Source organism: Eucyclogobius newberryi, unplaced genomic scaffold, assembly GCF_026437365.1.
Source record: "Eucyclogobius newberryi isolate DKJ021-1_F unplaced genomic scaffold, fEucNew1.0.hap1 SCAF_10, whole genome shotgun sequence".
Taxonomy (NCBI): Eukaryota; Metazoa; Chordata; class Actinopteri; order Gobiiformes; family Gobiidae; genus Eucyclogobius; species Eucyclogobius newberryi.
Genome location: NW_027315724.1, coordinates 32153909 through 32177588, shown reverse-complemented (window position 1 = coordinate 32177588; position 23680 = coordinate 32153909). Strand labels below are relative to the sequence as shown.

Here is a 23680-nt window from a genome sequence, read left to right as displayed (position 1 = left end):
AGAAAACGGCACTTCCGTCTTTCCCTAACAGCAACACAACGGAAGCCGTGCTAGCACAGAGTCAATCAATACGCAATTTGAATTATTGTTAATCAAATCCATTTCACCTGACAAAACGTTAACAAAGACCACTTTTTATCATAAACATTTAGGACATATAATTATTTATCCCGGCAATGTTGACTCAATTTATTACACTTCTTTACTTTGTCCTTGTCTTGCAGGTAAAACACGCACTACCTGTTGTCATTATTATAAATAACGCTGGAAAGACCAATACCAAATGTGTTTCCCCGATAAAATCCATCTTTTTTGATAACATATACCTAATGTATTACTATATAGGCTTGTCATTGTTAATTTACAAGGGTCAGGGTAAGTTTAGACCTTCACTTCTATGTAATAACAAGCTGATGCCATGTTTTGCACTGACACATGATCCAAAAAGCACTTTCTTTAATATGGGTCGCTGTATTGAGTCCAAACTGTACAGGGAAGTCTGTTTACTTGTCACGTGCACACACTCCTCCTCTGCCCCACCCATCACCACAGTCTCTGAGCTCACACCTTCAAAAGCTCAGGTGGAGACAGAGGTGAAGCAGTGTGGATCATGGAGGCCGCCACCCTCCCCAAAGGTCGGTTGCTTTCTTCTCTTTACAGCAGTTTGACAACTTTAAACTGACTTGCATATGATTGTGTTCTTGCATATCTATAGCCTACTTACTTACTATGTTTTGCCCAGGCGATCCAGTCTATTGCATCACAAATGTACAGACGACTTTTATTGCAGTCCAGTTTCGATCTACGAGAGACTTAATGGTTTTAGATATTTATTATACTGTGTGGGCGTATGAGAAATATTGCCCTGGCAACCTGACAGAATGAGGAAGTTATTGTCATGTGGCTGTATTACTTTCCTCATTCATCTGTGTATTATAGTATTTGTTTTGGATACTCCTATTATTTGCAAAATGTGACATTAAAACAGGTTGTGATGATGGGAGTAACACATGTTCATGTATTCGTGTTGGCGTGGTAATATCTAGTTGCGGTAGTACCCTAAAAGTTTAATTGTACCTACTGCATTAGCTCATTCATGTACAAAAACAACAACGAGTAACTGTGCTGTACAACAAAGTACTCTCCATGAAAATGAATAAAAACAAACAAGTAGAGCTACTATTACTACTACTACAACTACTACAACTACTACTACTACTACTACTGATACTACTACTACTACTACTCTACTACTACTACAACTCTACTACTACTACTACTGATACTACTACTACTACTACTACTACTACTACTACTACTACTCTACTACTACCACTACTACTATTACTACTACTACTACTACAACTACTACTACTGATACTACTACTACTACTACTACTACTACTACTACTACTACTACTACCACTACTACTATTACTACCACTACTACTATTACTACTACTACTACTACTACTATTACTACCACTACTACTACTGATACGACTACTACTACTACTACTACTACTACTACTACTACTACTACTACTACTACTACTACCACTACTACTATTACTACTACTACTACTACTACTACTACTACTACCACTACTACTATTACTACTACTACTACTACTACTACTACTACTACTACCACTACTACTATTACTACTACTACTACTACTACTACTACTACTACCACTACTACTATTACTACTACTACTACTACTACTACTACTACCACTACTACTATTACTACTATTACTACTACTACTACTACTACTACTACTACTACTATGTCACAGTCATAATATCAAATTAGTTACAATTATTGTGAAAAGACACACAATAATTGACAACAGGGAAATGCTTTGTTTTCGTCTGTTTTCTGTCTAATATGTCACAATTTCTCAAACAATTGACCAAGTTTATCAAATCAAATTTATGTTTGCTTTTTTGGAAAGTATAAATAAAATGTTGCTTCTAAAAATGTCATGATTAGTATATTTTGGTAAATTGCAACCTGAATAATGGTGTTTTTCTTCTATGCAACTCATCTTGACGTCCCTAGTGCTAATCCTGCTTGTCAGTGAATGATGTCGTTGTGCAGGTGGAGGAGACAGTGGCGTGGTGGAGCAGCCCCCGGGCGCTCTCAGCTCGGGGGGAGTGCAGCCACAGACGGAGGACGCTGGGCTCGGAGACACCGCTAAAGATGAGTCTATGTGCCCCACGGCGACGCCAGACCACGAGGTCAGCACACGTTAAAGCTTGTGTCAAATTCTGCGGCAGTATTAAACGTTATTGTTAAACATTTCCTTTCCGTGCGCAGTGGAATCACTCGGCCGATAGCTCCCCGTCCTCATCTGACAGCGAGGATGAAGGCATAGGCAAGAAACGAAAGAAGAAAAAATTCAAGAAGAAAAAGAAGAAGAAGGTATGTGATTAACGTCGGCAAAAAAGTACTTAACGGCAACTACTGCTACAACTTCTACAAATATAACATGCTGTCTCTAAGCAGACTCTTGCACTTTAGCACCTGAAAACTAGAACATAGAGCCCAAAAGTACACAAATATCACAAAAGGCTTAAAGTGCGAAGGACAAGTTAGATCACTACTTGCACTAAAACATATCTGACATGATTATAATTAAGATTTTGCTCAATATCTTGCAGAGTTTTCCCTATTTTTCTCCTATATAAGTTTAATATTTTACTTCCTGGTTCTCTGCCTGATTTGACAACATTTTTCACCCTGCGCATGTCCAGATACTTTAATGTTGATGCAATCATATTTTTGTTTCTCTTTCTAGTATAAACTCTGTGAAATAGTCCAACTTAGATAAAACTACATTTAAACTGAGCACGACTTTACGACAAAACAAAAGGCAAAATGGGGCAATGACATACGCCAGCTGTTACCTAGCAACCATACTGCAAGCAAGGGCCCAATGCTGGTACACAAAGGTTATTATTTGATAACTACACTTATGGCAACACCTTTATCATCTTGAATAAATGTTTGAACAGAAATGTGTTATTTGTGCGTAATTGTCCCTGCATTTTATATGCTGACAACATTGAGGGAATCATTTTTGTTTTACTTTTAATTTCCTCCGCGGGTGGTCTCTATTTATCTCCCTTCAAGCTCGGGTCCTCTACCAGAGGCCTGGGAGCTTAAGGTTTCTGCGCAGCAACTTTGTTGTTCCTAGCATTGCATTTTTCTGGAGAAAAGACCGAGATGTCTGATGTTTTTCCTGGGATCTGCTCAAGTCTGCTCAACTCCTCTCTGAGGCCTTGCTATTTCTTGGTCCAGAAAAGTGCAGTGCTAGGAATATATATATATATATATATATATATATATATATATATATATATATATATATATATATATATATATATATATATATATATATATATGTTTTCTACATTTGTTTGATGGAATCATTGTGTGTGTGTGTGTGTGTATTTGTGTGTGTGTGTGTGTGTGTGTGTGTGTGTGTGTAGGTGTGTGTGTGTCAGTGTGTGTGTGTGTGTGTGTGTTAGTGTGTGTGTGTGTGTGTGTGTGTGTGTGTGTGTGTGTGTAGGTGTGTGTGTGTCAGTGTGTGTGTGTGTGTGTGTGTGTGTGTGTGCAACAGTTGAGTGTTTGACTTGCCGTTCCCACAGCATTTTTTCATAAAATATATGAGTCATTTATTGAACATTCCTTTTTCACTTCAATACTATACAAACAAATCCTGTGTAAATGTGTGTTTAAGATATAACTTTCTTCTTTATGTTTCTCAATAGGATTCAAGTTCATCTTCGTCTTCATCATCTTCTTCTTCGTCGTCGTCTTCTTCTTCCTCAGACAGTGATTCGGACAGTGAGGTGAGTTATGCTTTACCAAAGGAAATGTATGTAGAGGCCAAACAACATTTAAAAAGTACAATCTGTAATCTCTACGACATCATTTTACAGTTTATGACATAATCCACGGCTGTTGGACTTTTTGTCGTTTGGATGAATCGCTCGATCGATTCCAAATGCTGCATTAGTCAAGTATTTTATTTAAATTACAAGGATTTATACGGACCGCAGAAAAAGTGATCTGGCAGAACGTTTGTGAATAATGGGTTTAATCCCTTTTACATATAAATACACATTATTCTTGTACTTTTTATTCTTGAATGGTTGTGTAATAACCACAACCATTCAGCTTTAAATAAGTATTCGTTTTTGCAGTAACTCTCGACAATTTTAGTCGACAACAGCCCTAATATTACAGTATAAACATTACTATAGCTGCACTCCACGTTAATTACCCGTACTATATCAACTTATTTGTCTATATATGAAAGCGGAAATAGTATGTTTATTGTGTGCAGCTGGGGAGGATAAACGTCTCTTTAAAGATACTCATAACTACTCAAGTGTTTCCTTCTACTATTTATTTATTGCTGCTTTCAGTTGCATAAAGTAATTCAATTCAATACATCGCACTTCAAAATGTGTTACTGTGACACATTCTAACTGCAAAATGTCTACAGATAACGCTACTCTTACTACTGCCCCGAATGCCAATTGCCGCAACAGTTCTACGTTAACCATGATTAAATTGAGCCCCTGTCATCTGTAACCGCCCCTGCTCGAACACGTTACACCTGTGTTACCGTAGCGACGCGCAGGGAGTGTCTGCATTGTAAAAATACTAGGAACCCACAGCGCTTCTCTTACCTTTACCACGACATCTTTATTATTTCATTACTGCCGATGCCTCTACTACAGCTGGTTTTCACACTCTGAATAAGTGGCAGTCCACACAATAACTTAATAAATGTAACGTTTGTAGCATTTTTTTCACCAGAATGCCTCGTTTTTTCCTGTTGTGTGAGGCACTTTGAATTGTGTGCAAATTGTGCTCTACAAATAGACTCGCCCTCCGATTCGACCTGCACAAATAAACTACCTGCAACTACATTCCATCGCAATTAATCACGGTACAATTGATAAAAAATGTGCAAAATGCCAAACGCCCCACCACTTAATCTGTTTTGTGATTTTAACGATCGTTTTTCCCTTTGAATTGCCTCGTGCGCAAATTGTGCTCTACAAATAGACTTGCCTCGCCTTCTGATTTGACTTGCACACCAGTCAAACTAGGACTTTGACAGTTTAATTCATTACAATTGGTGAGAAATGTGCCGAATGCCAAACGCCAGACCGCGTTGAACCCCTGCCCTGCCGTGTCCGTTGACGGAAATCAGGTTTTTCTGGTAAATCCGGCGACGAAGCACAGTTTTGAAGATAAATGCGTTGTCATGTGTAACCGGCGTGCACAGGTTTGACAGGACAAGCCCAGAGAGGCACATTCCTGAGATGGGTGTTTAAATGGAAGTATACAGTAAGTCAAGGCACAAGGCGGAGGCCCGTGATTCGATAACAGAGGCACACGCCCGTTTTTGTGACATTTCGGATAAACGCGCTTGATTAATAACGAGTCACGGCAGTTACGTGTGCAGTGAGTGTCGTCGTTGCCCGCGGTGCAGGAATACGCACGCTCGTACATGTCTTTGCTGCTCCAACGCAGCTGTTGACTCTTCCTCGTGGAGAAATGCAGTTTTACTTTTTTTGAACAATAAAACTCGAAAAAGAATAAACTAAAAAAAAAAAAAAAAAATTTGGTTGAAATTGTAGAGTTGTAGTCCTTTGCACATTTATGGACATAATGCCATCGATTACATGTTTTATTTTATTAGCATGAAATGGATTTATGTGGCTCACAGTGGAAAGGAGAAAGCAGAGTGAGTTTGCAGGAGTTTTGAGAGTTTAATCTGTCATTTTATTTACAAAGATGCTGTTGTAAATAATGAAGTACTTCTCTGAATACATACAATTAGAACTCTTTCTCCATTTTTAGCTGAATAGTCTTCTTTAGTTGACTAAATTCATCAGGCAGTTCAGACAAAGTCCTAAACTTTGTGTTTGGAACTCACAATTCACTGTTATCCTGTTTGTCATGATGTTTTAAATGTCTGTCTCTTGTCCGTCACCTCTTCAAAGTGTTATTGCTTTGCCCGTAATGTCCCACAGTTTTGCACAAACACATCTATTATTCATGTATTCATGTCACCTTTTTGTCCCCACCGGGAAAGCAAAATTTAATGACATTTTCTGACCATTTCCAGGCAACATTGAGGAAAGAACGTTTCGGTGTCCTTATACAGACGCCAATTAGATGCTTATGTTTACTCCAGATCGGGTTGAATATTTAAGTAATACTGTATTTCTTCACTTTGCAGGATGACAAGAAAAAGAAAAAGAAGAAGAAGGAGCACGATGGCGAAACAGAATATATTTGGGAAACTGTCATTATAACCAAGGATGGTGAGAAGTAGATTATGTCCTTTTTGTGTCGCTTTCCTTTGTCCATTATGTCAGTTAATCTAATTTCCTCTCATAATTATAGCATTTTTCTTCCTCTATTTATAACTCAAAACAGTTCAGGGCTGGAATGTTACTTCTGCGCCTACAACATATACTTATAATGTGTTTATAGATGTTCTAGATATATTTGTAAAGCACTTTTCAAACCGTACATTGCAAAGTTGGACTGCGCAAATGTCAATGTAGTCAAACTGTCTCACATTATAAACTGAACAGATAATAATAAATCAAGACAAAAGGCTACATTCAGGGAAAAGTTAACATAATAATGAACGAAATAAAGAAATCGTATTAATCACAATCATTTTCTGAAAAAAAAACCTTGAAGCGCTGGAAAGTCGCAAAGTTCTGTTACTTAAGTACATTTTACATCAGATACTTTTACGCTTTAATAGTTTATAGTTAGTTAGTTTATAGTATTTTTTTACTCTAAAAGTACATTTTTCAACTGGTACTTCAATCCTTTAATAAATGTTTATGTTATACTTATAATTTGAGTACTTCTTCCGCCACTAGTAACCCGCAGTATCTTGTATATTGGGATAGTGATATGTTACTACAAACTCATATGAAAGGTTGTAAATGAACGTTACTTTATAATATTGTTGAGTGAAATTGTCTTTTTTCTTCCAGGGGACCACATAGTGCAGCAACCCACAAAGGTGAGCCGAGTCACACGTGTACGTCATGTGTGAAGTAAAAGTGTGCTTTAAACTCATGTCTGCTTCAGCAACCTGGAGAGAAGGAGGACAAGAAGAAGGACAAGAAGAAGAAGGACAAGAAGAAAAAGGACAAAAAGAAGAAAAAGAAGAAGGTGCGTAATTCCTGTTAGCATTAGCTTTAGCATTTCAATTAGACTTTAAATGCGTTAAGATTGTTATTTTCTTTATGTACATAGTAAGATTGTTATTTTCCTTTGTACATAGTAAGATTGTTATTTTCTTTATGTACATAGTAAGATTGTTATTTTCCTTTGTACATAGTAAGATTGTTATTTTCTTTATGTACATAGTAAGATTGTTATTTTCCTTTGTACATAGTAAGATTGTTATTTTCTTTATGTACATAGTAAGATTGTTATTTTCCTTTGTACATAGTAAGATTGTTAATTTCTTTATGTACATAGTAAGATTGTTATTTTCCTTTGTACATAGTAAGATTGTTATTTTCTTTATGTACATAGTAAGATTGTTATTTTCCTTTGTACATAGTAAGATTGTTATTTTCTTTATGTACATAGTAAGATTGTTATTTTCCTTTGTACATAGTAAGATTGTTATTTTCTTTATGTACATAGTAAGATTGTTATTTTCCTTTGTACATAGTAAGATTGTTATTTTCTTTATGTACATAGTAAGATTGTTATTTTCCTTTGTACATAGTAAGATTGTTATTTTCTTTATGTACATAGTAAGATTGTTATTTTCCTTTGTACATAGTAAGATTGTTATTTTCTTTATGTACATAGTAAGATTGTTATTTTCCTTTGTACATAGTAAGCCTATTTCTCTTTTATCTTATAGCTTATTTAATTATTTTTTTTATAACAGATTTTAATTGTTCCTCTTTTTGACATATAGATGGTTTTATCATTGTTCATTGTTTTATGTTGCACCGAATCACCAAAGCAAGTTCCTATGTTTGTGACTTTTTCACCAGGATTCTTCGAGCTCTTCCTCCTCGTCCTCGTCCTCGTCCTCTGACAGTGAGGACGATAGTGAGGACGACAAGAAGAAGAAAAAGAAGAAGAAGAAAAAGAAGAAGCCGAAGAAGGTACAGCATTCCTGTTAGCTTTAGCATTTCAATTAGACTTTAAATGCGTTAAGATTGTTATTTTCTCCAGGATTCTTCGAGCTCTTCTTCGTCGTCTGACAGTTCGTCCGACAGTGAGGACGACAAGAAGAAGAAGAAGAAGAAGAAGAAGAAGAAAAAGAAGAAGAAGACGAAGAAGGTATCATTTTGAGTTGTTGAATAAAATCTTTGCTGTTTTTTAGTTGTTTCCATTTTCCTTTGCCCTTGAGATGTCATTGCTTTGCCTCGAAAGTTCCACAGTACGGCATTAAACTTAAATCACTTTAATTGATTAAATTACAGGTTGTTTATTGCACTTAATTTGTCGGTTGTAGCATCTATAATGTGTGATATTTGATGATTTCCATCTCAAATGCTCTCATAGTGGCATAATTCTACTCAAGAAATAAGAAAATATTCCCAACTTTAGAGAAAAAAGGTTCAAGACTGAGACTTAAACATTTTTATTGTTTGTTTATCAATTGTTGAAGTTGATTTATTAAAAACATTTATTATTGTTATTGCGCAAATGGATTAAACTTTCCTTTGACAAAATCCCTTTCAAAAACAGACCCAGGACATGGAAAAAACCTGTACTTTTAATACAATTCATACATGAACTTTCATAAATAATACATTTTGCATTAGAAACATAAGAAATATAGCAAAGCGCATACATTTCTGGTGGAACAAAAAGTAGAGTCATGGTTTCTTTATGTACTAAATGTATTGTATTTTTGACAGGACTCTAGCTCCTCTTCCTCCTCCAGCTCCTCCTCTTCTTCCTCCTCCGACAGCGACAACGACAAGAAGAAGAAGAAGAAAAAAGACAAGAAGAAAAAGGACAAGAAGAAGAAAAAGGTCAATATTGTGGTCCTGGTCACACAGTATGTCGTTTTGTAATCATTCAAATTGAAATGATATTGTTTTGTTTCTTTAATCCAGGACTCTAGCTCTTCCTCTTCTTCTTCATCTTCATCATCTTCATCTGACAGTGAAAAAGGCAAGAAGAAAAAGAAGAAGAAGGACAAGAAAGATGAGAAAAAGGTCATTCTGCCATAATATTGCCTTTGTTTGAGGATACGTTTTATTATTTGACATTTTTGGGATTAAAATGTCCTTAAATGTATATTAACCACAATAACTTGATTACACTGCGGCTCATATGGCCTAGATGTGAACATGTTTCTGATCTGAAGTTGATTTGTGTTAGTTTTTGCCGTGTGTTTCAGGACGAAGAGCAGAAAAAGCTCCGTGCACCGACAGAAGAAGGTGAGATTCATTCTTGTCTGTTTTGTGTTGTGAAAGTCACTTAGGTCATTTCTCTCATAATGAATCATATTTTCTTGGAACACTCCCTTTTTTATTGCCGTCATCCTTCTGCAAGCACTTGTTTTGTTGCCTTCCTGGGAAACGTATACATAAAACGACTTACCGTATTTTACCGAGTATAAGTTGCACCAGCCAAAAAATACATAATAGAGAAGAAAGAAACATATATAAGTCGCACTCGAGTATAAGTCACATTTTTTGGGGAAATGTATTTGATAAAATCCAAAACGCTGAACAGACATTTAATCTTGAAAAATAATAACAGATGAGAGAACATGGTGAATAGATGTACGTATGCTAACCCTAACACCTTCAGCTACATGAGGCACAGACAGAACTGTGGTAAGTGTCTGGTATGTTAACGTAACATATGAACAGTTATTCAGATAACTATAGCATAAAGAACATGCTAACAAGTTTACCAAAGCATCAGTTTTACCCCAAATCACTAAATCCATTGAATTCTTCTTCCTCTGTGTCACTTCTGAACAACTCCACAAACTCCGGAGGAAGAAGAAGTGCAGATTCTTCTTCTGCGTCGCTTAGAGCCTAGAGCGAGTCTTTTTAAGGGTTCAAATTCTAAATCAATCTTTATGTTGTTTAGATGGCGAGACCTCAGGACCGAGCGGCGAGACGGATAAACACATGTATGAAGTCGCTGACATGGTAAACTTCACTCACGCGTCACTTATTCAACTTTAAATAACTTCATCTCCAAAAAGATACTCATGTTGTCTCCTGGCAGGTCAGTGACGACTTCCAAGGGGGCCTGGCAGGTGTGTAAACTGAGGGTCAAATCAAAAATGCGTCTCTGTTACGACGGCGGTTGAGTTTTTGTCATGATTTGTGGCTCCGTGCAGATCGGGCGATGCCCTTCACTGCAGGCGACGACGGAAACCTCTCGGACGACGAGAGAGAGGATGCAAAACACGACAAGGACAAGAAGAAGAAGCTGAAGAAGAAGAAGAAGAAGAAAAAGGTGAATTAGAAGACAAAGACAGACATTTTAGCCACGACACATTAGTATTTTGCTTCGCTTATGTCTCTTGCAGGATTGAGCGTCCTTATTTTTCATTAGATTTTAATTGTAGGTGGACTATGTAAGTAATATGGGCATAACGTCATGACGAATACTTGAATCTGATTGGTTGAAGCAGGAAAAAGCCGAGGAAACAAAACGTGTACCACACAAAATTTCTTTGATGTCAGTCAGCACAACCTGAATGAATCCATATATAAGGCGCACCGGATTATAAGGCGCATTGTTGTATTTTGAGAAAATTCAAGGCTTTTAATTGCGCCTTATTGTGTGTAAAATACGGTATATTATTTTTGTACCCTTTTTGTTTATGTTCAACAGTTGCACAGGCAAGTTCACATTTTGTTGTTTCCTGTAGGACTGCAGCTCTGGCTCTGGTTCTGGTTCTGGCTCTGGCTCTGGTTCGGACAGCGAGGATGAGGATGACAAGAAAAAGAAGAAGAAGAAGAAGAAGAAGAAGAAGAAGAAGAAGAAGAAGAAGAAGAAGAAGAAGAAAACAAAGGTAAATAAAGTACTTTCACTGCTAAATATATGTTATAAATGTATGTTAATTTGCTCAACTTTTTTTTTACCGCACAGGACTCCTCCAGCTCCTCCTCTTCCTCATCATCAGACAGTGACGATGGCAAGAAGAAGAAGAAGAAAAAAAAAAAGAAGAAGAAGAAAGTAAAGAAGAAGAAGGTAAAATACTGAAAAGTACTAACAAAGGCAAAGGTCGAACTCTGTCAAATTCTACTGCACAATTACCTCATATTGCAATAATTTGTGTCGCATTGGTTATAATCTTGACTAGTCGACCACTAAAATAATCATATTTTTTGATCATCGTTATCCTCATCTGGACTATACAGACTTTCAAACAAAATAGAATAAACAACAAGCGATTTTAGTCAATAATACACTTTATTTACAAATGATCTGTATCTTGAAGACGTCATTCACCAAATTTCAACTTTTATTTGGTCAGAAAAGTGTTAAAAGAATCTCTTAATAATTGTTTGACTAGTCGACCACTAAAATAATTATTAGTTGCTGCCCTTGCAATAATGATTACAGAATGAAATTACAAATAAAGTGTATAGTTTATCGATTTACAATTTCATAAACCACACTGAAATATATTACTAGCTGCTATTACTACGAATCACATTTTTTCAAACCTTTCTCAATTATTTTTTTTGGTAGAATTTGGGTTAATTCGTTTAATTTTATTTCCAGGACTCGAGCGGCTCCTCTTCCTCTTCTGACAGCGACGGTGACGAGGTAAGATTCTGCTAAAACTATAGAGATGCATGTTTTGTTCAGTAAAATCTAAATGAATTGTGTGTTTTTTAAATTCATGAGCAGAAGAAGAAGAAGAAAAAGAAGAAGAAAAAGGACAAGAAAAAGAAGGTGGGATGATATTTCAACCGCTTTGATTGAAAACTTTACGTACATATATATTGACATAAATATAACAAAATATCAACACGTTTCTGTCAACTTTCTGTCCTTCTGTGCAGGATTCTTCTTCTTCAGACTCGTCCTGTGACTCTAGTGATGACGAGAAGAAGAAAAAGAAGAAGAAAAAGGACAAGAAGAAGAAGAAGAAAAAGAAGGACAAGAAAAAGGTTGAATATGTTTTCTACAATACAATAAGTTTTTGTACATTTTCTTACCACTTTATTTCACAGTAAAATACATTTGATTTAAACCAGTTGTTTTTTTCCAATCAGTAATTACCAAAAAATGCTTTATCTTCGTTTTCTTTGTGTTCATTCTCTCTCTTTATGTTCCTCAGCTTCTCAGATTGAAGAATTAATTGATTTATTATAACATATTCCACCACATTGTTAATAATAAATTAGGCCCACGAGAACATTTGTTAGACTTTCCTTTTACACCTCAATTTGAAAGTAAAAATGGTCAAGCAGTAACGTGTATAACAACACATATAGAAAAAACCTATAATTTGTTGAGTTGTAATTCTTTAAAATCCCTTAAAACAATCTCTTAATGAGTCAGTAATTGTAATTTGTAATCAGTACCGTAATTACCCCAAAAAAATGCTTTTTCTTTGTGTTCATTCTCTCTCTTTATGTTCCTCAGCTTCTCAGATTGAGTTAATCTAATGTATTATAATATATTACACCACATAACCATAACTTGTTAATAAATCAGGCTCACATGTTTGTTCACAGGATTCATCGTCTTCTTCTGATTCGTCGTCGTCCAGTGACTCTAGTGATGACGAGAAGAAGAAGAAGAAAAAGGACAAGAAGAAGAAGAAAAAGAAGGACAAGAAAAAGGTCAAATATGTTTTCTACAACACAATCAGTTTTGTACATTTTCTTTCATTGAATATGTCAATTAACCACTTTATTTCCCTGTTTAATGCATTTGATTCAAACCAGTTGTTTTTTTTTCAATCAGTAATTACCAAAAAATGCTTTATCTTCGTTTTCTTCGTGTTTATTCTCTCTTTGTGTTCCTTAGCTTCTCTGATTGAAAAGTTAATCTGATTTGTTATAACTATTCCACCACATTGTTAATAAATTAGGCGCACGAGAACATTTGTTAGACTTGCCTTTTACACCTCAAGTGTAAAGAACTGATACAACAACAAACCAAATTATTTTTTGTTAAGTTTTATTTATTTAAACTCCCTTAAAACAATCTCTGAATGAGTGATATTGTCCAAGAGTCTTTACAAATGTTTTTACTTTAAATTTCTTTAGCAAATTAGTCAAACCGAGTTTGTTTTGTTCACAGGATTCATCGTCGTCCAGTGACTCTAGTGATGACGAGAAGAAGAAGAAAAAGGACAAGAAGAAGAAGAAAAAGAAGGACAAGAAAAAGGTCAAATATGTTTTTTATATAATATATATATTCATATGCCACCACATAACCATTAACCATATTGTTAATAAATTAGGCTCACAGGAACATTAGACTTGCCTCTTCAACTCCAAGTTTAAAGAACTGGTATAACAACAAATATAGAACAAAAAACTATTATTTGTATAGTTTTATCTCTTTAAAATTCCTTTAAACAATATTTTAACGAGTGATATTGTCCAAAAGTCTCTACGAATGTTTTTACTTATAATTTCTTTAGCAAATTAGTCAAACCGAGTCTGTTTTGTTCACAGGATTCATCGTCTTCTTCTGATTTGTCGTCGTCCAGTGACTCTAGTGATGACGAGAAGAAGAAGAAGAAAAAGGACAAGAAGAAGAAGAAAAAGAAGGACAAGAAAAAGGTCAAATATGTTTTCTACAACACAATCAGCTTTTTGTACATTTTCTTTCATTAAATACGTCAATTAACCACTTTATTTCCCCGTTTAATACATATGATTTTTTTGTTAATCAGTAATTACTAAAAAATGCTTTATCTTCTTTTTCTTTGTGTTCATTCTCTCTCTTTATGTTCCTCAGTTTCTCAGATTGAAGAGTTAATCTAATTTATTATAATATATCCCACTACATAAACATGCATTGTTAATAAATCAGGCTCACATGTTTGTTCACAGGATTCGTCGTCTTCTTCTGATTCGTCATCGTCCAGTGACTCTAGTGATGACGAGAAGAAGAAGAAGAAAAAGGACAAGAAGAAAAAGAAGGACAAGAAGAAGAAAAAGAAGAAGGTGGGATAATATTTCAACCGCTTTGAGTGAAAACTTTACGTACAAGACCTGGAGATGCCGCATTTGAACATAAATGTAAAAAAATATCGACACGTTTCTGTCTGTGCAGGATTCTTCTTCTTCAGACTCGTCCTGTGACTCTAGTGATGACAAGAAGAAGAAGAAGAAAAAGGACAAGAAGAAGAAGAAAAAGAAATATAAGAAAAAGGTACTGCGTTTGCATTTATGATCAAGTTTACCGCGCAGTCACTGTCAATTTAGCGTCAAAGCTAAACTTGGGAAAAATACTTTGTTCTGACGATGTTGTTTGAAATTTAGATGGTTTAAAGTTTGGCGTGGCTTTAAAGCTTCACTGTGTAACTTTTGTTGTCGAGATCCACCACCGCATATGTCATTAAACTGATGCAAAAACATTTATATGCCATTTTTTTGGTGTTTCGTTCCAGGATTCTTCATCTTCTTCATCGTCTTCAAGTGACTCAAGCGACGACGACAAAAAGAAGAAGAAGAAGAAGAAAAAGGACAAGAAGAAGAAGAAAAAGAAGGATAAGAAAAAGGTAAAACATGTATAATAATAATAATAATAATAATAATGTAATAGGGATGTATGATAATATAATAATCCTTAATTTAATGAATATGTCTTTATAGGATTCCGACTCTTCTGGTAGTGACAACGACAAGAAGAAGAAAAAGGACAAGAAGAAGAAGAAGAAAAAGAAGGATAAGAAAAAGGTAAAAAATGTATAATAAGAATGTATAATGATAATAATAATAATAATAATAATAATAATGTATAATACTAATGTAATAGTGATGTATAATGATATAATAATCCTTAATTTAATGAATATGTCTTTATAGGATTCTGACTCTTCTGGTAGTGACAACGACAAGAAGAAAAAGAAGGTATTAAAGCAGGCAAATATTATATAGAGCTTGTCATAAATGATTTGCATTATTGTTCAGGTGTTGAAACTAGAGCTAGACATTTCCAGGTGTTCAAATTACACAGTCACGTTGACTTTCCCTCGTTCTGACCAGGGTTCAAGCTCTTCAAGCTCAAGTGGCAGTGACAAGGAAAACAAGAGAGACAAGAAAGAGGACAAGGTCAGTAGATTGTGAAATTCAAGTACAATCAAAATCAGATTTATGATTAAAGGTCTAAATGTTCCTCTGTGTTTCCCGTAGAGCGCTGGTTCCGGCAGTGACTCGGAGAAGAAGAGTGTAAGTTTGTCTAGTGTTTTTAGAATGATTCGAGCTCTACACGTTGACAGTCCAGAACGGCTCTCGCTGAAGGTGACGAGGAAAAAGTGGAATGTTCTGTTGGATACGTGGAGCTGATACGGCGAAGATTTACATCACAGTCTTTATTAGCAGAGCAACAAATCAAACTTTTGCTAAATGCAGTTGAGAGAAAAGCGCAGACATCTTTCCCATCCACAAATCCAAAAAAATGCTCTTCTCGCTCACATTAAAAACACATTTAAAAAGTCAGTATTTCAGCTAAACTAACTTAACTAAATCAACCATTACCAATAAATACATTGTAACTTCGTAAATAAGGATGTAACAATATGCAAATATGTTTGAGCACAGCGATATTCAAGAGCCTAACAGAATTGTAGAAATGCTATTTTTTTCATTTTAAAGTCCTTGACAAACATAAAACAATGAATAATAAAATAATAATAATTGCCACGTCTATAGTCAAATATGGCATGCATAAATTAAGACTTTACTTATAGAATAGGGTAAAAAACACAGATATTTACCCAGAAATTGACAGATGGCCGTATATAGCGCAGACAGGGAATAGTATTGGTTCAAAGAAGTAAGTATGTTAACAGTTACAGTATGTTTCATGTCTGCACGGAAACTTAGCAAAGGATCATGGTCCATGTAGTTCCCTCTGTTTTCTGTATTTATTTATTTATTATATTGTGACAGACAGCCCATATTATTGTTGTGAGATTTTTGACGATATTTCGGTTATTGCTACACGTTTTTTAGTACAGTAAGCGTGTCTTTTGATCACAGGAGAGCTCCGTGAGTCCAAAGCTGGAGGAGCCCAAACTGGATTGCCCCTCCGCGGACCTCTCCGCCCTGAGCAGCAGCAGCAGCAGCTTAAAACCCGGCACCTCCACCACCTCCTGCGTCTCCTTCACCCCGCTGCCCTCTAAACCTGTGGTCAAAATGGACCCTCCCGCCTCCACTGTAGCCAATCCCGCCTCCACTGTAGCCACACCCCTTAGCACCACCGTCACCTCCTCCATGAGCGTCCCTGGCCCAGTGCGACGCCCCATGAGCCCCATGGAGTCGCTGATGGGCAGCCCCCGCAGATCCACCACCTCCACACATCTGACCAGCAGCGACTTGAGAAGATATTAAGACTGTTATTAAGAGATTACGCTAGAAAACACCCATTGCTGCCTATAAAAAACGGTGAAAATTACATTTTACTACAAATTTCCCCTGAGAATACAGTTGTCATTAGATTGTAAGATAACATTTTTGAGGTAAAGCGTCTCAATACCACATTAATTATGAAAAATGCTCTTTTTTTAGTTCATGGTTTTAGACAATAGATTTGACGTTCTCAACAAGTGTCTTTATTAAACATTGTGGTCGTATTGATCGTTCTAAAACTGTTCACAAAAGGTCACATTTTGTCCTTTTTTGAATTATTCATACTTGTATTCGTACTAGTTTTAGTATTGATTAGTATCTGATTTGATAACCCCAATTGCTTTTAACTTTTACTATTTGCACGAAGACATTTTAAAAGGTTTTTAGCATATAAAATATCAACCGGTGTGGAATACAAACATATATAAAAGCTTTTTTCTTTTTTATCATTGTACATGTACTGGAGAAGAGCCCAAAACACTGTACTTAGAATTTGGCAAATGTTTTAACCAAAAAGCACCTAAAATACAATGAAAAATAAAAGTAAAATGTAATGGACAAGAGTAGTATCTCAGTAGTATCTCATAATACAGTTGATATTTTATACTCAGCACCTTAAGGTTTAAATTTAAGTCAGGCCAAACAGATAATTCATTTTTTGTGTTTATTTTAATGATCATTCGAGATGGAGCTTTACTAAGAGTGGAATTAATTGTGTCGATAGCGAGATCTCAACGAGGCCTGTGGTTGTTTTAATGGTGGGTTGAAATTATAAATGTGGTCGATTTGCTGAATAGGCACAATAACTCATGTAACGCAGAAATACTGTTGTGTTGATGGTTTGTTTTGTCAAAAAGGGAATAAACTATACTGGTGTCTGTTTTGACATGCAGAGTTGTGTTTCTTGATACGTTTGTGTGTATAAAGGTTTCATATTCAAATACTTGACTTTATCAATCCTGACACTCCTAGATGATGAATTCATTCTTACGCCAATAAAGTCTACCATATCCTTTTCCAATGATATAATAATGACATAACAAATTATAGACTTTTTCTTAATTTATTCCTTTCTCTCCGTCTGATAAAAGGGAACTAAATCTGAAAATGTATTAATTTGATAAGAAAATGGACTAAAAGCAGATTATAATCTTTAATTGTGGTGTTTGTTAAAAACTTGTGTGAACCTTGATTACCGTTATTGTAAGACCATAATCCTGGTTCTTGTCTTCTGCCTCCTTCTGTTCTCTCCTCATCTTCCTCACTACGCTCACTTTTCATCACACATCAGCCTCTCTTATATCAGCATCTTTCCTGTCTTCTCACCACAATACAACCACAATATAGTATACAGTAAGCAATTAACTTACCACTCTTAATTACTCTTAATTTATTACGTCTCTAAATCTACTTGTTAATGAAATTATAGCTTCATATTTGAAAAGGGAATTGTCATAACCCAGTCGAATCAGACTTTCCTTTGTGTGTATATATTTCCCCCAACTTAATTAGAATTATGAGTAAATCAGACATCAAAGGCCAAAAGAGGTCAGCGTTACAAAGAGTGTATCTATTGTGGGTATCTTATTTATTTATACTCCAAACAGTTTCAAACAGTCATTTTAGGAAAGATATGCCCTCTTCAACACAAAAAACAGCATTTTAAATAAATAAGAATATATCAATGGGTCAAAAAATACATTGACAAAATATACGAATTGAATTGAACGAATTTATAACGTCGTAAATTCATATATTGTCTTACGTCTTATAAAGCTTATTTCAAATATCCAAGAAAACAGCAGACAAACTACACACTTATTTTACAATCAAATTCAAATTAAAGTCAACAAAACAATCCGGTCCGTCCGGTTTTATGGTCCGTCACGTGTTAAAACGGCTTTGCTCCTCTTCCGCATTGGGCGTGGTTAGGGGCGTGGCCTGACTGCTCACGTGACAAAGGTGCGGTTTGGCCGTGTTTCTCGTTCAAATTCCTGACGTGACGTTTGCCCTGCATTTCTCTGACAAAAACCGCTGAAGATGGACCTCTCCGACGGTAAGATTGTGTTATCCTCTTTTATTTACGGTTTGACCTGGTGTTTGCCCCTTCCCAACTGCTAAAAACACCCCAAATGACCACGTGGTTTGGTGTGTTTTGTTGTGTAAAACAAAGTGTAATGTGTGTTGTTGTTTTGCGCAGCTTTTGGTGAGGACAAGGTGACAAAGGAGGAAGGACACAAGGATGAATTCAATTTTCCTTGGAGCAAAAAGAAGGACCAGGTAAAGAAAGTTAGATTATAAGCTGTAAGCAATTGTTACTATCACTGATCTGTATGTGGCTCATTTCTAATTTACTTTACGATTGATTGATTGATTGATAAACTTGTGCTGTTTTAGGGTGACAAAAGCAAATCCGACAGCAAAGACAAGAAGTCGGACAAGTCTGACAAACACAAGTCAGATAAGGACAAGTCTGACAAACACAAGTCAGATAAGGACAAGTCTGACAAGCACAAGTCAGATAAGGACAAGTCTGACAAACACAAGTCGGACAAACGCAAACATGGAGACAAGAAGGAGAAGAAGGAGGGAGACAAATCCTCTTCTTCATCATCTTCCTCCAGTGACGAGGTAAGAGCTAAAGCAGCACTGTTTATAACTTAACCTGCAATAACATATCTGACAGCAAGTCTTCTGCACCGTGTAGAGGTGCTTTGTCTCTGCTTGTCCTGTACACTTCTGAATTGTACCGAATCGGTCAAAAAGCGAGATAAACAGTGTTTATTAAGATGACATCACTGCTCCGTCTTCAGTTCAAAAGCAAAAGGAAGACAGTGGGTCAAAATTCAACAATCGATTCACAAATTGTTTTAAGCTACGAGTAAAGATTTAACTCTACAAATGCACTAAATGTTGTCTGACCGGTGGCATTCTTGGCACGCCTGGTTTCCAGACCAACGACTCTGAAATATTATTATTATTCAAAGCTTTTGTTTGGTTGATCGAAAACAAACAAGAGTTACCTGTCTGTTCAGTTTTGTTCAGACACACCTTGCCCTTTGGACTGCACTTTCCATTAAATGTACCTTTTTGTTTGTCATGACCACAGGGTTGTGTTAAAAATAGTATTTTGCATTTACATTCACTGGATTTAATATGAATGAAGAAGATGTTTTATTTCCCCCTCTTTTAGTTACAAATGACATAACATAGTAGCTGTATACTATACTATAGTAGCAGTAATAATAGTACTACTTGTTTTAAGAGTAGTCATTGTAATAGATGTATTTTACTGGTTATCACACGTTTCTTTTTTTATTTTTATTTTAATTCACAAATAAACACAGAAAACAAAACACATAAAATAATAACAGAACTAGATTAAAATCACGGCACATTTTGAATTAAAATGGCTGTCTCATTAGGTCCAAAGTCTGTTCTCTAAACCTAGAACAGAACCCAGCCTGGTCTACATCTGGACTAAACTGGGCTCAAACCAGGACCAAACCCAGGACCAAACCCAGGACCAAACCCAGGACCAAACCCAGGACCAAACCCAGGACCAAACCCAGGACCAAACCCAGGACCAAACCCAGGACCAAACCCAGGACCAAACCCAGGACCAAACCCAGGACCAAACCCAGGACCAAACCCAGGACCAGGACCAGTGTGAACGCATCCTGAATTGTTACAGTCGTTCCCTTTCCTCTCTTAATCTCTATTATACTGCAATATTTGCCTGACCTCTTCTATTTAAAGTTCAGTTTCTTTGTAGACGAGGGACAAAAAAAAACAAAATACAGAACATGTGCGTAATGAGGAACGGTACAACATTTTTAGCACTTCTACCACTCGTGTGATGCAGAAATGGTTGAAAAAATGTGTATGCAAATAAAATAAACAAAACAGTCATATAGGACAAGAGTGTAAGGTGACGAGAGTTGTTTCCTCACATTTAAACATATTTTCGACCTGTCTTGGCCTGACTTGACTCCGTGCTCCACTTCTGCTCTTGACCTGATTTTATTTACTGTGATATTTCAGTGCGTCGTTCCTAATATTAACATGATTTTTCTTTTGCAGGACTGAAGCTTCTACGTCGACTGAGCTGCTGTAATTATCTCTACGTCAAATGTTATTCTTGCTTCATTGTGCGTTTTTAGGTTGCCATCGTTGTCATGGAAACACTAGATTTGTATCACTGCTGTGTCGATTGAGATAAATAAACTACTGGAATTATACATGAGAACTGTAAAAGGTCCTCAGTCGTGATGTACGTGTTATTACCACCAGATGGCAGCAGATCACATTTAAACAACGGCCAAATGACTTTCTATCTGATTTCTTTATTTAATATGGACAATGCACATTAATAAACATCTGTATTGAACAATGTAAAATGTGCTAAGACAAATACAGTGGTTGTGCTTACATGCGCCCTTCAAATATGTTTATTAGACCTTTTGAGACCTAAGATTATTAAAATGACATGTAAACATCAACATCTGATGCAAGAAATCAGATTTATTTGTACTGATCATCGTCCTTCCTGTTATTGCATTAGAACGAGAGTGTTTTTTGCATATAGTTTAATAATGTGGCTTGTCCAGAAATTAGATCTTTTACAGAACTGTAAGATTGAGGGATTTATAGCATTTCCTGAGGATCTTCTTGTGTCTAGTGGATGTTTGATGCAGAGAAGGAAAATGGCGGGCTTCAGGTTGAATCAATAATAAATTAAGAGGACATCTTTCCTGAGCCTCTGCAGAAATTCAATTTATCAGATCCATTGTGGTCAAATATGTGATATTAAACCTGTGCCTGCTGGACAATGACCCAGATAAACTTGAGCTTCTCTTCACAAACATGAGGAAAATAGCCATTTCACTTCATTTAATAAATTACTTTATTACTAGTATATTTTAGTACATTAAATCTCGTCACAGGCGGAAATTCTATTGAAATATCAAATTGTTTTGCCCAAATATGAATACTTCACTCAAATATATCATTTTATAATGTAACCTTATGTATTTAGTAAAACAATCAGTCCACTTACAGAGAAGACAGACATAAGTATAAATCTATTAAACAAAAGTAAATAAACGTTTTACCAGTAAATCTTACTATTAAGAAAAATATATGGTTAGCATTTCACAGTTTACCACCTTTGGTAACTGTGAAATGCTAACCCTAATTTCTCTATTACAATAGTTCAAATAAACATCTTGGCCTAAAATAAGGGAAAAAAAAAATTCCTACAAGCAGCACATTTTCTCCTTTACGTTTGAATCCCCCAGTAGAGGTTCCCCTCTTCTCTGGGACTGTTCTGAGGCAGAAGTTTTCTTTAGTGCTGAGGTGAGCGAAAAGAGATCAGTGGAGCAGAGAATAAAGACTCAAACACGAGTCGTTTGATTCACTTCACAGTTAATAGTTTTAATTACTGACACAACTTTATTGAACATGACGTGCAGTGCAAGCAGTACCTGCTGCAGGGGCCGGACCATGGGCTGGACCATGGGCCGGACCATGGGCTGGACCTGCTGCAGGGGCCGGACCATGGGCTGGACCATGGGCCGGACCATGGGCTGGACCTGCTGCAGGGGCAGGACCATGGGCTGGACCATGGGCCGGACCATGGGCTGGACCTGCTGCAGGGGCCGGACCATGGGCTGGACCATGGGCCGGACCATGGGCTGGACCTGCTGCAGGGGCAGGACCATGGGCTGGACCATGGGCCGGACCATGGGCTGGACCTGCTGCAGGGGCCGGACCATGGGCTGGACCTGCTGCAGGGGCCGGACCATGGGCTGGACCATGGGCTGGACCTGCTGCAGGGGCAGGACCATGGGCTGGATCATGGGCCCGACCATGGGCCGGATCGGGCTGGACCATGGGCCGGACCATGGGCTGGACCTGCTGCAGGGGCAGGACCATGGGCCGGACCATGGGCTGTACCTGCTGCAGGGGCTGGATCATGGGCCCGACCATGGGCCGGATCGGGCAGGACCATGGGCCGGACCATGGGCTGTACCTGCTGCAGGGGCTGGATCATGGGCCCGACCATGGGCCGGATCGGGCAGGACCATGGGCCGGACCATGGGCTGTACCTGCTGCAGGGGCAGGACCATGGGCCGGACCATGTGCCGGACCATGGGCTGTACTAGCTGCAGATGCAGAAGTTTATATAATTTGGCTCCTCAGACACAGGTTGCAAACGTAAGTGCTGCTAAGTCCAGTCCTGCAAATATAGTGCTCCAAGCACTTTTTTGATAACATTTCTAATATTTTAAATCTTACTGCGGACATTTAGGTCGGCCGAGGTCACTTGCTTTCACGTCACGCTGACCCTGCACCAGAATCTGGGAGAATGCCTCGTGAGACCATCTAGTTTTAGCGGCGTCTGAGCTGCGTTTACAGCCTTCCAGTCCAATTGTTGCATTATCTGACATATGGCACATTTTGTATTATACAGACTAAGTCTACTTCAAGTAAATTCTTAATTTTTAAAATATATTTTTTCTATTATTATTATTATTCCATATTGTATGTTGGCCCTGCGACAAGTTGGCCACTGTCCAGGATGTACCCCGCCTAAGGCCCGAAGTCACTGGGATAGGCTCCAGTCACCCGCGACCCCGAAAGGGAACAAGCGGTAGAAAATGGATGGATGGATGGATGTTGCACCTTAACGCCGAAGCAAGTTCCTTGTTTGTGAATGTTTGTTCAGCAACATTGGCATTATGGAAAATTATCGGTCATAAATTTGACCAATAATTGAAACATGTGTTTATCATCGAGACGTAATGTAATGGAGACCCCTGATCCAGAGGAAGCGACACGTTACATAAAGTAGGCAGTGGCTTACTAATCCCACAACATTTAGGATTCCTCATTCTGGGATGTTTTAGTTATATCCGGTTCAGAGCGTTGACAGGATTAGGCGGTCGACAGTGTAGGTGAGCCCAGGAGTTTTTGTCATTGACCTAAATGCTTTAGTCATTCATAAATGGCACAAATGCAAACCATGCAGACCATAAACTGCACAAGTAACAATTCAACA

The 23680-nt window shown here is 37.1% G+C and overlaps 1 protein-coding gene across 1 annotated transcript; it reads left to right on the top strand.

Moving 5' to 3' along the window:
• Positions 1-522: 522 nt before the first annotated feature.
• Positions 523-17503, top strand: LOC140368126 (uncharacterized). The gene is made up of 31 exons (XM_072455018.1): positions 523-635; positions 2108-2247; positions 2327-2431; positions 3784-3864; positions 6276-6360; positions 7054-7082; positions 7151-7234; positions 8080-8193; positions 8264-8371; positions 8956-9072; positions 9157-9258; positions 9444-9483; positions 10148-10209; positions 10289-10319; positions 10404-10522; positions 10941-11084; positions 11162-11263; positions 11801-11845; positions 11930-11974; positions 12085-12192; positions 12763-12870; positions 13334-13420; positions 13714-13821; positions 14095-14208; positions 14318-14416; positions 14655-14765; positions 14860-14943; positions 15073-15117; positions 15253-15318; positions 15400-15435; positions 16249-17503. The coding sequence occupies exons 1-31, from the start codon at positions 611-613 to the stop codon at positions 16597-16599; spliced, it is 2895 nt and encodes a 964-aa protein (XP_072311119.1). The 5' UTR covers positions 523-610; the 3' UTR covers positions 16600-17503.
• The last annotated feature ends 6177 nt before the right edge of the window (positions 17504-23680 follow it).